General features: G+C 40.2%; 1 protein-coding gene across 1 annotated transcript; it reads left to right on the top strand.

Annotated features, from left to right (window-relative positions):
- The first annotated feature begins 3,848 nt into the window (after nucleotides 1–3,848).
- On the top strand, nucleotides 3,849–15,047 carry tnni1d (troponin I, skeletal, slow d). The gene is made up of 7 exons (XM_077234020.1): nucleotides 3,849–4,037; nucleotides 4,662–4,700; nucleotides 4,793–4,834; nucleotides 4,915–5,046; nucleotides 5,160–5,249; nucleotides 13,831–14,013; nucleotides 14,250–15,047. The coding sequence occupies exons 2-7, from the start codon at nucleotides 4,689–4,691 to the stop codon at nucleotides 14,334–14,336; spliced, it is 546 nt and encodes a 181-aa protein (XP_077090135.1). The 5' UTR covers nucleotides 3,849–4,037; nucleotides 4,662–4,688; the 3' UTR covers nucleotides 14,337–15,047.
- Nucleotides 15,048–15,514: the final 467 nt, after the last annotated feature.

The following is a 15,514-nucleotide window of genomic DNA, read 5'->3' as shown; positions in this document are numbered from 1 at the left end:
ATAATCCAAATGGCTGGCCCAGTCATATCAACTGTTAAACCTTGAGTAGTAATGAATTGCTTTGACTTGTGAAAGTATACATGTGTGAAATGACATGTAGTTAATGTAAAAAAAACATTTTCCTCTTTTGTACAGTTTTAAACAATACACCAAAATTTTAGCTGTTCCCAAGCAAGATGTGGCTGAAGCATGTGCAGTAAGTGGACTTTTTCTAACTTTACATCAAAAGGCAAGAAAGTAGGCTACAACACTTTGTAATGCCCATTTCCCCCCCCAATGCACAGGACAGTGAAGAAACCATCTCAGGTGACTGTTTTTTGGACAAAGTATCTGTAAGTGCATAAATAACTTTAGGCCTACTTAATTTACACTTGAGTACCTATTTCTGAATGCAATATGAGTTGCACATGAGTCCACATCTACAGAAAGGCCTACAGAATAGTCTGCACAAAGCAGTGATACAGAGGTGGGCAGTGTTGTGCTTTTCCTTTTAATTTTTGTTGCATAAGGCATGTGTTGACAGGTACCCCAAACCACCCCTACCCATAAAAAATAGGGTATTTTGAAAACTTGACAACTTAAAGAAAAAAACTGGCAGTAGAGATAGAGTTGCTTCAAATGAACCTCAGAGTAAGTGCTAATATATTATTTCACACAGAGTACTACTTGCTGACCTTGCATAATATCTCTTATTGCAGGCAAAATATATCGTGATCACTGGCTTTTCTTTTCAAAGAACAATTAAAATAAAACTCAAAGAACTAAACATATTTGTCTTGTCTTTTATTAAACATTTAATGAAATGTTTTATATTTTTAAATAAACGTGTAACCCCTTCACCGATTCGTTCTTTCGACCCTCCCGGAAAGGACCACACAGAGATGAAGGCAAGACGAATGAACACCCAACACGTGTTTACTGGGATAATGTGAAATGACACCAAACAGACATGAAATACAGCTCATCCGGTCATGCAACTTAAAGAGAAATAAAATCATCCCTGACAACATTTTATTTCTGTTCGACCGGAGAGAGATTTTCCACCTACCATTCAACAGCTTGCGTAAAACTGAAGAGAAAATGGCCGATTCCACTCATAGTTTACCCTAGTCGCCTGTAGGTGTCCCCATATCCCTTTTGTTTTAGATGCACTTAATACATTATATTTCAAGAATATTTTAGGAATATTTTACAACATGAACAAAAAATTTGGCATAATTCATTACAAATTTCTTTTACCCGTTATATTGGCAATGTTGTGTAATATGGCACATGCAATGTCACAGGCCCTAACAGGTGCAACCCTTCAGCCACTGAAATCTTCCCTTTAGTTGGCTAAAGTTCATTTCATTGTGTGCCCTTGTCCTGGCTAGAGCTGCATTGTAACTGGTCTGGGGTTTGGGTCATGGAATGGGGTCATAAAACACCTGTCTCCAAGCAGGATCCTGTTGTAATCACCTGTATAATGGAAAAATGCAGTTCTGATAGGATCAGCATAAGTGTATGTAATAGTGAGCTTGATATTTATATTTTTCCTTACCACATTCAAATAATGAGCATACATGTGAATCTCTGAAAATTCTTGAGTCATTCACAGATCCTGGCCATTTTGCTTCCACATTTGTGCTATGAAACATAGTCACACACCATCTAAGAGACTTTAGTCTGTCAACTGCCTTTTTAAACATTTTTTATAATAATACTAATCAGGAATATTAAGAATCGTAATAGTAACTTGCCTGCACATTTACATTGTGATCCCCGTTTCGGTTCACAAAATCCCCTTAATTGAGACCTTGATGGGAACATGTGTGCAGTCTATGGCACCAATCACATTAAGGAAGCCCGAGGGACATATACTGTAAGTCATATTAATCAGCATGGTCATGATTGCATGATCTTCATTAAAAATTATAATGTACCTGCGTTGGCAAAAAAACAACAACAACTGCTATACAACCTTAGGTCTAAAGTGGCTTGGAAATGCCACAAAAAAACCCTAAAAACTGCTTGAGTGCCAGGTCAACTTTGCGAATGGCACGACAGACAGCACTTATCACCACATCTCCAATGTTCTCCACATCTCCAATAGTGTAAAGGAAAGAGCCACTCGCAAAGAATCTCAGGGCAATGCACACAGTTTGTGTTGTTATTAAAGCCCAACTCCGACGAGTCAAACATTTATGCGTTTCCAACAAATGAATGATGTAAACGACATCCTCACGAGTTATGAGAAAAATTATATCTCTCAAAAAAGTACACTATCGCGCTGTGCTAAAAGACCTCCGCTTATAAAGCCGGGATCTGTTAACATGAAATAAGCCTGCTCGCGAACAGGTTTAAGCTTACACACCTGTTGCTATGACAGCAAGTCCAGGATGAGCGTCGTAAAACCAAACAATCCAAGATCATGACAAATCGCCAACAATGAAATCCAGCTAACTGAGTTAGTGACGTACGAAGAACAGTACTCAAGAACCAACATGAGTTGATATGAGGTTATTTTGGAAATTAATGAATTTGAGTACTGCCATTAAAGCCATCAAAAAGTTCCAGGGTGCCAAATGCCAAAAAGGAAATACCCGGCTCTCTACTGGTTTTGCTTCAGGTCCCAGTATCACTGTCACAGAATTGTGGTTGTTGCAATGACCATTCTCGCGAAGAAGAACAGTAGCACATACAAAGTCTTTAATTAATCCACAACGAAATACACCACAGCAGACAGGGAAATTATAACAAGCACACAGTCATTGATGTGAACTGACTAAATAACAGACAGAAACTCAAGGTATAAATAGAGTGAGACAACAAGCCAAACTAAATGGTAAACCCCTGAACTTAATTAATCAAACAATGTGTTACCATGGTAACGGAACAGACCAACAGAACCAATTAGCAATGACAATCAAACTAGCACAAGACAAAACCGAAACCATGAATACTAAATAAGAGAAAACCAACTTAGAATGTGACATTCACACAGTATCAAAACTGCTCTATTATTTTACAAAAGGAAAATATTACCATAAATGCATAGACAATAAAAATTTTCAACACAAAATACAGTAAATAAGCAAATAAGTGTTTTGGTCACCAAAAAAACTGCACTACATATTGATTTACTACATTTTGCTCATCCCAAGGCGTCATATAACTGACGCTTTTTGAGATCCGTCAATATCCGACGCACGTGGCACCCTTTAGCGTCAATATGACACGCAGATAGATATGGGCCAGAAGGCGCCTCCTAGCGGTGTAACCCTAACCCGACCACAGACCTAAACCTACCCATATCTGTATTGACGCTAAAGGGTGCCTTGTGCGTCCGATGTTGACGAACGGTCAAAATATGACGCCCTAGGATGAGAATGCGTTGAATGACAGATGGATTTGGGTTTGATTGAACTCACTGTCTATTTATAAAAGCAATTTTATATGGGAAGGCATCAAATTATATAGAAAACTATATTTGACTATAGTCAAAAATGAACATATAGTGTTACAGTTTATCATTCACATTTCACATTGTTTTCCCCTGCTGTCCACAGAGAACAGACCGGCAATCCATTTTGGGTCACGACCCATCAGGAACTATTTTAAGAGGGTATATCAGTGTGTGGATGATAAATATCAATGGAGTCAATATTGTGTTTGATTATGTGTGGGTTTATGAACTCAACTCCAGTCCAAAGAAAAGTCATTGTTTATTCTTGTATTGCTGTATTGTCACAGCTTCGCAGTTGGTGATATTTCATTTCTAGAGCACTGCCAAGGCATTCCTGGCGACAGAAACTATATCTGCCAGCCAGTGGCGGCTGGGCTATAAAATCCCTTTGTCTCAACACCCTGTTGTTCTGCCTCCTGTCCGTGGCCATCAACCAGATAGATACCAGGGACGGCATCCATGCTTACTTTAAAGAATTGACTTTGATTTGAGTACATTTTCAGTTTATTGTTTCCTTATTTTCAAAGTTTCATCTGAAATCTCTTGAATTTCTTTTTTAGTTGTTCAGCAAGACGTCACAATGGGCGAGTAAGTACAAGTCTTTTTTTCAAAGGTTATTCATTATTTAGCATGATAACGTAAAGAATTACATTATTTGTTACATCCATGTAAAGTATGTGATACTGGTGCTACCAGTCACATTTATTTTTCATTTTAATGAATATTTCAGTGTTCCTATTAAATATCTCCTCCAATATTGACCAGGAGAAAGATATACATTGATATTTTATGACCACAAGCCTTACACAAACTTATTATAAAATAAAATAAAAAAGTTTACTTTGTCAGTACACATGTGCTTGAGAATCCACAACAAAGACATTATAATTTCAGAATGTGACAGCAGATGACATTTCTGGCATGGAATTGAACAAGCCACTTAAAGTGCATTATTTAGTGATCAATAAATGTTGTGAATAACTTCAGTCAAACAGTTTGATTACTCAAAATGCTTTAATAAATGCATACTGATGATTCTTTCCCTTTTTTTTGTTTCTGAACAAACGATACTGGCAGTCAGGTAAGCATTTGTTTTCCATACTGTTTTCCATATTACATAAATGTTATATATTGCTTTTAGTATTTACATAAATATCACATTAATATGCTTGCTTTCAAATGTAAACTATGTTGCTTAATTTATATGGTCATATAGCAGATACGAAGGCCTGGAAATCCAAAAATGGACATCAAAGTACGTCTTGATTATTCAAAAAATTATGCCATGCCAATCAATATTTTATCACTATTCTACCAATACCTCATTTCCCTTGCCTTTTTTAACAGCCTAAGTCAAAGATTTCAGCATCAAGGAAACTTTCTCTAAAGGTTAGATTTATTTTCATAACTTATTTCCTACTTTTTTGTGAAATTGTTATTATTAAAGCTCCTCTTCCATCTTCAATCAGATAATGCTTCTTAACAGAGCAATGGAGGATTTGGAAAACGAGAAACAGGACAGGGATGAAGAGAAAAATCGCTACCTCACAGAAAAACACCCTCCTTTGCAGTTTTCTGGACTCTCTCTGGAGGAGTTACAGGTGATACATTCAGTCAGACAGACAGAGTCAGTTGAAGACAAAACATGCTGTTTAGATTCATTCAATATTTTTTAAACCAGTTGTATTCATTAATGTTTTATATTCATCTTCAGAATCTGTGTAAGCAGCTCTACACAAAAATCGATGTAGTAGATGAGGAGAGGTATGGCTATGAGGATAAAGTTATCAAGCACAACAAAGATGTAAGTCTAAACCAACAAATAAGCAATATTCGGTATAGAGAATACCAGAGGTGGGCAACTCCCAGTCTACATTTCATGGTAAGGCCAATGTAGACACGATATTAGTTTGAGGTATTGGCCCCAAATGGGTTTGTCCATGGGTTCCATGCCAGCCCTATCTGAAAAAGTACATATGAATCTCATGTAGAATCTAACTGGGGCAAATGCAGATAGGACCAACACGGAATCACGAAAACATTTGAGGCCCATACCTCAAGCCCATATCGTGCCTACATTGGCCCAACCATGAGATGTTGGCTGGACTCTGGCCTTCAAGGTCTTCTGTAGTGCTGAGTTTGACTCCAACCCAGATTAAACACACCAGAACCAGGTTATCAACCAGCTTATTACTAAAATTAGGGGAACTTACGAAGATAGTGGACCTGAGTTACCCACCCCTGACTATTGTCTATAGACCAGAAGTCTTCAATGAGGTCCGCAGACCAGTACAGTTTATCTGTGATTAAACAAACCTGAACCAGCTAATCAAAGTCTTCGAGAGCTATACTTTTCCAGGATTGTGTATTAAAGCAGTATTTCCCAACTCTATTCCTGGAGGCACATTTACTTTACACATTTTCAAACTCTTCTAAATCAAACACACCTAAATCAACTCAACAGTTCATTGGCAGAGAAATCCTAAAATGGATGTGTCAGATAAGGGAGACATTAAAAAAGTGTACTTTTGGGGTATCTCCAGGAACAGGGTTGGGAAACACTGTGTTAGAGTGCTATAAGTGGGTGCTAAAAGCTGCTGTGGTCCTCCAGGAAAAATGGATTATAGACAACTGGTATAGACATATCAGTATCCTAGACAAAACTTTTATATTTTATGTAAGGCTGGTCATCCCCTCATGTTTGCTGCTATTTTTAGAATTGGTAGAATAATAATCATTTATTTAGCTAACCCACCTTATGTATAAATCACTTTAGATTACATGTTTCTGCATCCACACCAAGTGGTGTAAGTATATAGTCAAAAACCACAGTTGTATCTGCTATCGAAAGAAGTTACTAAGTTAGCGATTACTTGGTGCACCTTTCAGGCGTATTCCATTCATTTTAGCATCTTGGTCCATTATATCTAGAACAAGGGTGTCCATCCTGCTCCTGGAAGGCCACTTTCCAACAGTTTAGCTCCAACCCTAATTAGAAACACCTGAAACAGCTAATCTATGTATGCATTGATGAACTTCCTGGTTCAAGTGTTTTAACTTAGGGTGGGTCTGCTCCTGGAGAGTTTAGGTCCAACTCTGAGGAATCTAGATTTAGCTGGTTAGCATGGATCATGGTGATCCATGATCAAAGATGGATGTCAGATTCAGTATGGAGAAAGGACCCAAGAGCTGAGTGAGGTTGAATAGAAACGTTATTGAAAGCTAATCAACATGAAAAAAAATCAGCAGTCCGTGGAGTCCTGGAGCAAACAGCAGATATAGAATTTGAGGGTGAATCAGGATCAAAGTCAGTGACAGGCAGGGGTCAATAACTAGGAAACAGTCAGAATGAGGAACTAGGGGTGCATTTCTCATCTACAACTCGCTGCTTAACGTCCATTGTACGAGGCATTATCGGAGAACTTAACATGACTACTTTCCAAACCCAAATTTGGAGACAAAATGCCATATTACACTTCAAAATGTACTGTAAGTAAATATACTCAGTATTGGGTTTTAACATACTGCAATATCTAACCATACAAATGTCACAAAAACACTTTAAAGCGGTTTAAATGTTGGCAAATCTTACTAAGTTGTAATATTACAAATAGTTGTGGTGAGGAGGGGTGTGGTTCTGCGAGGTCTGTAACGGGAGAGAGAGAAAGGAGACGTAATAAAACGTACCAGTCCCAGTCACGCCGACCCGGTCTTCTTCCTTCCAAACGGTGAACCTCATCACACTGGTGCCGAAACCCGGGAAGGAAGAAGATCGTCGGGAGACACCGCCGGAGCTGGATTGACCGGAAGGTTCGGGCAACACCAGCTGCCCCAGCGCTGCACAATCATGTGCCTCTGAACAAGATGGGGCCGCAGGATGATCCAGAGGCTTTCCTTGACCTCTTTGAGAGGTCAGTTGAGACCAGTGGTTGGGTGCCCGAGGACTGGTCAATGCAGCTGATTCGGAGCTGCTCTCCGGAGAGGTGCAGGTGGCCACACAGCAACTACCAGTCCAGAACCTCCTGGTCTATGAAGACCTGAAGCGCGCCATCCTGCAGCGGGTTGGCCTTAGTCCTGAACAGCATCGACAGAGGTTCAGATTGCTGGACCTCGGGGAAACTGTCCGACCTTTTGTGATGGTGCAACAACTCCGGGACTCCTGCCACAAATGGTTGATGGCCGGTGGAAGCAATGTCGAGGAGGTCATCGACAAGGTGGTGCTGGAGCAGTTTGTGGTCCAAACGTCCAATGTCGCTGAACTAGGCCATCCAACTGGCGGAGGATCAGATGGTGGCATGCACCTGGGTCATTTTATCGATCAGTGTCCAGTGATGGAGGTTGGAACACTGATCTGGGTCCCGGACACTCCACAGGCCGCCCCCGATCAAGCTGGCCTGTATCAGATACCTGTGAGTATCAAAGGGGGATACGTATCAGGCAATGGTGGATCAGGATGTAACCAAACCTCCATTCATCAAAGCCTGATTCAGCTGAAGGCATTGGATAAGAGCCGCATGGTTAAAGTTTGGTGTGTGCGCGGTGATGTGGTGAATTATCCCTTAATGTGGGCACAATGTAGCATAATGTAGAGGTGGCGGTCAGCCCGCACCTCCGTCATCCGCTAATTTTGGGGACAAATTGGCCAGAGTTTAGTATCTTATCTTATCATAATTATGTGCAAATGTCTCTTGGAAGGAAGGGAAGTGGGGGGAAAGGGCCGGGCGCTCAGGTGGGAGAAGCTGAGCCGGGACCAATGGTAGATGAGCCAGGGGAACGGAGTGCTCTTGAAAGGAGAATTCTCTCAGAGCGCAATGATTTTCCCCTGGAACAGTCCCAGGACGAAATGCTCAAACATGCCTCTGAACAGGTCCGTTCCATCGACAGGCAGCTTCTCCAACCAGATCGACCACTCTCATATCCTTATTTGGCTATTTTAAAAGTAAAGTTGTATCGAGTGACCTAAGACACTCAGTCAAAACAAGATATGACTCAGGTGTTGATACCAAAAAGCTGTCAGGAAATGCTTTCATATAATAATCAGCAACACTTAATCGTCTAATGACCCGATTTTTCTGGCCGAGCATTCACGAGAACGTACGCAGGTGGTGCGTGTCTTCTCGGGAATGTCCGTTGGTAAATCCACCGGCCACCCCAAAAGCATCATTGTGCCCACTTCCTCGTATGCAGGTCCCCTTCGAACGAATTGGCTTGGACCTCATCGGGCCATTAGAATGATCTGCACGAGGGCATCGCTTTGCATTCGTTTTGGTGGAGAATGCAACATGATACCCAGAGGCAGTGCCGATATACAGTATTTCTGCAAAGAGCTTAGCGGGAGCACTGTTTCAGTTCATCTCCCGGGTGGGAATCCCGAAGGAGATTCTCACCGATCAAAGCGTTTATGTCACCGACTATTTGCAAACTTTACGAATTATTGGGCATTAAATCGATTCACACCAGCATCTATCACGCACAAACGGACGGCCTGGTGGAACGATTTAACCGCACATTAAAAACCACGATTTGGAAGTTGTGCAGGAAGACGCCAAAAATTGAAACAAATGGCTAGAACCCCTCTTGTTCACTGTGCGCAAGGTCCTTCAAGCCTCCACGGGGTTTTCCCCCTTTGAGCTTCTCTATGGGCGTCAACCCCGCGGGGTGTTAGATGTCCTTAGTGAGACTTGGGAGGAGGAACCTTCGAACAGTAAGAATGAAATTCAATATTTACTGGATCTGAGAACAAAACTCCACACATTGAGGCGGTTCTCTATGGAGAATTTGTTACAGGCTCAGGACAAACAAAGCAGGCTATACATCAGGGGAACTAGACTTTGTGAATTTGCACCGGGAGATAAAGTGCTTGTATTTGCTCCCAACTTCTAGCTCTAAATTACTTGCGAAGTGGCAAGGACCCTTCGAGGTTACACGGCGAGTTGTGGATCTCAATTATGAGGTAACGCGAACAGACAGGAATTGGGCACATCAGATTTACCATCTCAATCTCCTTAAAAAGTGGAGTGAGGCAGAATCAGTGATGCTGGCGACGGTGGTGACCGGAGAGGAAGATCTTGGGCCAGAGGCGAACAGAAAAAGGCAATCTCTCAAGCTGTGTCGATGTGTTCTTATCCCTGCCTGGGCGAACAGAGTTTATTCAGGACCATATTGAGACGGAGCCGGGCGTGGTAGTGCGCAGCCGGCCATACCGCTTGCCCGAACACTTGCCTAAAAGTTAATTCAGAGCGAATTAGAGGCAATGATAGATATGGAAGTAATAGAGGAATCCAGCAGTGATTGGGCGAGCCAGATAGTTTTGGTGCCTGAAACTGACGGCTCAGTTCGGTTCTATGTGGATTATCGCAAGGTGAACGCTGTGTCGAAATTCGACGCATATCCAATGCCGCGGGTTGACAAATTGCTTGATCGGCTGGGTACTGCTCGATTTTATTCAACAGTGGATTTAACAAAAGTATATTGGCAGATCCCCTTATCCCCTATGTCCAGAGAAAAAAAACAGCTTTTACAGCGCCATTGGGACACTTTGTGACACTTCTTTTGCAGTTATTGGTGTGGAGAGACCGGATATAAGCCGCTGTGGAGTGAGAGACGTGAGAGAGAAGGACTGTCAAAGTCAAAGTATCTTTGATTGTCTCCCCAAGGATAAATTTGTTTTGGATCTAGAGAGATTGCTACAAGAGTTACAACAGAAACGCACCACAAAAAGCACAAAAATAAGACAGTTAAAAAGACAAAAAAGTACATAGAGCATTAGGGCTGCTCAAAGGAGCTGTGCAAAATTGCAAATTACCATTTTTCTATAGACTACTTGTGCAAAATAATATTACTGTATATCATAACCATACCTACAATCACAGATACACAGTACATAAATTCATGGTCACACGTTCATCGCTGTTCATTTATGAGCTTAACTGAGAGAGGGACAAATGAGTGCTTATACCTGTTGTATTTGCACAGAGGAACCCTGTACCTCTTTCCTGAATTCAATAGCACAAACTCTGAAAACATTATCAGACAGTATGATCTTAGCCTGCTTGATTGTTGCCAGATCGAAAAGCTCCTGCGGGTTGAGGGTTGCTGGTGTTCCCATAATTTTGCCTGATGTCTTGACCATATTGAAAATCTGAGTTTTAAAATTGACTGTCAAATTTCCAAACCAGCTGGTAATACCATACCAAAGAATTGACTCTATTGTTGCTCTGTAGAAAATTAACATAATATTTTTACAGACCGCAAACACTCTAAGTCTGCTTAAAAAATAGAGGCGCTGATGAGCTCTGGCACAGACATTTGTTACATGTGTGCACCAACTCAGGTCGTTGTCAATATACACTCCTAGCTATTTAAAGGAGGACACCTGCTTGATGTCATGGCCATGGATGGCCACAGGGCTCTGATCTCCATCTGATCTGGGGTCTACCAGCATTTCCACAGTTTTGCTTGTGTTGATATGAAGTCGGTGTGAATCACACCAGTTGACAAACTTGTCCACAGCAACTTGATGGATACTTATGTTGCTTTCCTTAGTGAGCAAACTGAGAAGGACAGTTTCATCTGAGAATTTTACTATATATTTGTTTAGCTCAGTGCTGATACAGTCATTGGTGTACACAACAGGAGAGGTGAGCCGACACATCCTTGAAGGGCGCCAGTATTACACACTGCTGAATCAGACAGGGAGGAGTTGAACTTCACCTGCTGTGGCCTGTTTGACAAGGAGTAACACCATCTGATTAAGAAGGGATTGACTTTTAACTGAACTAATTTCCTAAGGATGATATCTGACTGGATTGAGTTAAAGGCAGAACTAAAATCAACAAAAAGCAGTCTATCATATGCAACAGGACTTTCAAGGTGCTTCAGAGTTAGGTGCATTATTGTTGATATGGCATCACTTGTACTATGTTTTTTTGTATAAGCGAATTGATATTTATCTAACATTTGTTCCGCACTGGGGACTCGTACGCCATAAGCAGTTGATCTGAAAGAGGGAAAAGAAAGCGGAAAGAGTTGAGCTGATCCAGCGGAAAGAGTACTGAGTGATTTGAGCTGTAGTCATTGCTACCGTAAATGCGCTGTGTGCGTGCCTTTTGTTTTGTTTATTGTGGTTTTGAGTACAAATAAAACGTATGAGTCCCAGTCACGCCGACCCTGTCTTCTTCCTTCCAAACGCTGAACCTCATCACAAGTTTATACTTTTTATTATGTACATAAATGGACCAAGGGGAACATATTTAGACAGGTTGTGAACCCAGTTTTGCTTTCAGACAGTTGAATATAACTTTAAAAAAAGTCCAGTATAAACGTTACTGTTGCCTGTCAATGGCAGCTGTCACAGAGGCAAGACAAGAGCAGTCCTCTGTCGGCTAGACCGTTCCATTTAACAATGCTCGGTCTGAAATGTGTTGCTTACAACGGAACTTGCTACAGTAATTGTCTGACAATGCTTTTGAGAAACGCACAATTGAAGCAGATGATCAAACCAGACTGACCAGAGACACAGTATGAAAGACTAAAAGAATTGACAGGACTGTCAAGACCAACAGGACAGAAGCGAGACTGACAGCGAAGGTCAATAAACACTTCAGATCCAAGGAAGAGCAGAGTGAGAGCAGATATATTGTGACTACCAATTGCTGATGCCGTACAATCACCAGATAGAGCAAGTAAACAAAAACAAAAAGGACAAAAATGAACCCAAGACCAGACAATGAGTAGCATACTTCTGAGGGTGTACCAACCAACGAACTGCCATTGAGATAAATCAGAGTTCTAAGGGATAGCATTCTCTAGGTAGCCCACGACCCCCAAAATAAAGGTGCGAGTGATTCGCGACCCCTATATCCTCGGAGGTGGTTAAAGTATACAAACATTGCGTGAAACTGTGCACACGCACTAATAGGCATACTTACAACACAAAATAACACAACAGTCAAAACAACCATTATATTATTTTATATTAAATATTAATATCACCTAATGAGATGGGTGCATAGACGTTGGAACAGGGGGGCAAGGCCGCCCCCTAAATTTACATAAGTACTAAAAAAACAATACATTTAGAGTTTGTAAAATACACACTGATGTTCATGGAAGAGGTAATAATAATACTTTCCATTATAATTCGACACGTTTTATTCATATCAGATACACATTGTGTAAGTAACTTTAATGTTTATTCTATTCTTCCAGTTCACCAGCCACTACTTTTAAGTATTTCGGGAGTGGATGAATTCACATGTTGTGATCCTCTCCCTCGTTCATTTCACCTAGGGGTTATATTTAATTACCATTTGTTCATTTCATTCATTGCAACTTGACACCAGTTCAAAACTGAGTCCCAAAAGTCCGCGCAAGAAGCATAACTGTACGTTCACACCGCCGCCGACTTGAGCAGCAAAGAAGCTGTGGGCCGTTTGTCGAGGACGCTTGTCAAAAAGTACGGGGAAGCTTATTGAAGCTTGTTGACGCTTGTTAAAGCTTGTTGACGCTTTGGCCGCTCTGACGTACCATCATTATGTTCGAGAGAAGAGAAGTGTCACAACATGAAATGTAAACAGAAAAACAAGCAATATATTGACACTAGAAACCTTTTATAATGACAGCATTTTTATGATGCCTATTCCGCATCTCAACGCACGCATACAGCTTGCCACAAAGAACCGGCCAAAGTAAGGATTGTGCATTAAACATTTGAATTGTTTATTAATAAACTAGTGTTTTCTGTCAGTTTTCGGTTCATTTATGAGATGTTCACGCGCCGGCGCCTCCGTGACCTAATTATATTGTCTACTATATTTGCTTTTTATTTATTAATCCAGTCAAGTTGTTGATGAAAACATATGGTGACTCAAGCACTGATGGACCAAAGAGCGCGCATTTTGACATTTACATTAAAAACTTGAAATATAAATTCTCAGAAAATGCATTTAATACAAATATATTGCAACGTCTGTTTATATAGGCCTACTCCGTTAATAAAGGAGTCCGGACATTGGAAACATATCAGTCCACATGCGTTTTATATTTAATATGAGGGAAATAGTCAATGCATGCATGTGTGACACAAAAAATCTTTAACCTTTAGGTAGCAAAATATTTTTTAGAAAATTCTACTAGACTAACGTCACTCATAAATCATGAAATTCCACACATCCATCAACTCTTGAGTTTTATTAAAAATATGTAACTTTTAGGTAACAAAATATTTTTTAGTAATTCTGTCAATTACACTTCTGGAAATCATCTCGCGACCCCCCCTCGCTGTCTCACGACCCCCCGGGGGGTCGCGACCCCTACTTTGGGAACCCCTGCTCTAGGTATTATGCACCTCCTTGGTAATGGAAATTTTGTATTCCCTTGATTAGATCAATGAACTTAAACTGAAAGTTCAGGATCTAGGGGGGAAGTTCAAGAAACCCGCCCTGAGGAAGGTGCGTGTGTCTGCTGATGAGATGATGAGGGCTTTGCTGGGCTCCAAACACAAAGGCTCCATGGACCTCCGTGCAAATCTGAAGTCGGTCAAGAAGGAGGATATAAAGCAAGAAAAGGTAAGGCAATAACATGAAACATATACCGAAATTAGCTAATACAAATAACTTTAGGTTTGAAGCAAACGTCATGTTGTTTACATGTTGTTTTTTGAATCTTTTTTTTTTTGGTTATAATAAGTCTCAGTCGTAACAGATACTTATATTCATCTCCACATGATGGAAATATTGAATGCCACGAATTTAACCATTTCAAATTTCACCATTACAATCCAATGCTTCTTTCTGTCAAATAGGTCTTGACCAGTGAAGTAGGTGACTGGCGTAAAAATGTGGAAGCCATGTCTGGCATGGAGGGAAGAAAGAAGATGTTTGATGCTTAAAAGCTGTCCAAACACAGCCCTAGAGCCTAGGCTAAAACAAGGCAAAATTTGGGATGTCAGTGAAAATGTAATAGAGGTCTAACCATAGCCCAATAATAGATGCACAGGCTACGCATTAAACATGTCAAAGAAATGAAACAACACACCTTGTAATAACTGTTGACTTTGCTTACATGATGGAATATCAAACATCTCGCAAGTTATTTTGGCAAGAAAAGACATGTAACCACATTCAAGGTTAATTTGGCTAGAAGTGGGTTACTCATAGCTGGACCATATCGGGTCTATAGTTAAATGAGATAGTGAAATGACTGCTATTGCTTGCTGTGTTATGTTGATCCAAACCCGAATTATGGTCTTATTTCTGTTTAACACAAAAGAAGAATTTAGAAGAATGCTAACATGCCTATTTTCAATTCAATGACATTGGCAATCAATTCTTTTAAAAATAGGATTGACATCCCTTCTCCAAAGAGTTGATAGAGAAATTAAATATGCCTTTGTAGATTCCGGTGTTTTTGAGACTTATATAGTCTGCATCCTATATTCTATATAGTCTGCCATAATTTCATTCATTATGAATGCATGTATGATGAATATAAATATATTACAAAACCCAACTCAGTATAAATTACACTGGGATATATGTGTGTTTTTGTGTGCTACATTGAAGTCTTAAATTGGCATTAAAAGTTACAGAATTGGCTTAAACTCGTTTCCCCCCTATTATTTTAGTATTCACAGTATTCAACTAATTTTGTTAAAGGTTCAACATTTTTAATAGCATTAAAATATATGAAAATGCAGACACAATGGAATATGTAATGCAACTAATATTTGAACAGTAAAACATCTTTCTTTACACTTTTTAGATGTAATCTTCAATGTATTTCTCCATGATTAATGATACACAACTGGTGCTTAAAGATGACAAATGATTATTTGTTTTGTTCAGTTAGTTACAATATGATATGATTCATGATCCATTCTTACATTCTGATTTAAAGATTATATTTCACTATGGGGAAGCTGATAAGACCAGCTAAGCTAGCAGGTTGGGCGATGGGCCATCTTCCATGGTGACAGCAGTGAATAAAGAGGTCAAGCTGGCCATTGTTTCAGTACAGCACAGTTCATGCTGTATTTTTAGTTCTGTTGTACCCCATAATCTAATCTGA

Source organism: Siphateles boraxobius, unplaced genomic scaffold, assembly GCF_051911475.1.
Source record: "Siphateles boraxobius isolate OS27281-9 unplaced genomic scaffold, OSU_SipBor_1 19, whole genome shotgun sequence".
Classification (NCBI taxonomy): Eukaryota; Metazoa; Chordata; class Actinopteri; order Cypriniformes; family Leuciscidae; genus Siphateles; species Siphateles boraxobius.
Note: the sequence above shows the minus strand (reverse complement) of the source record. Positions and strands in the feature narration are given on the sequence as shown.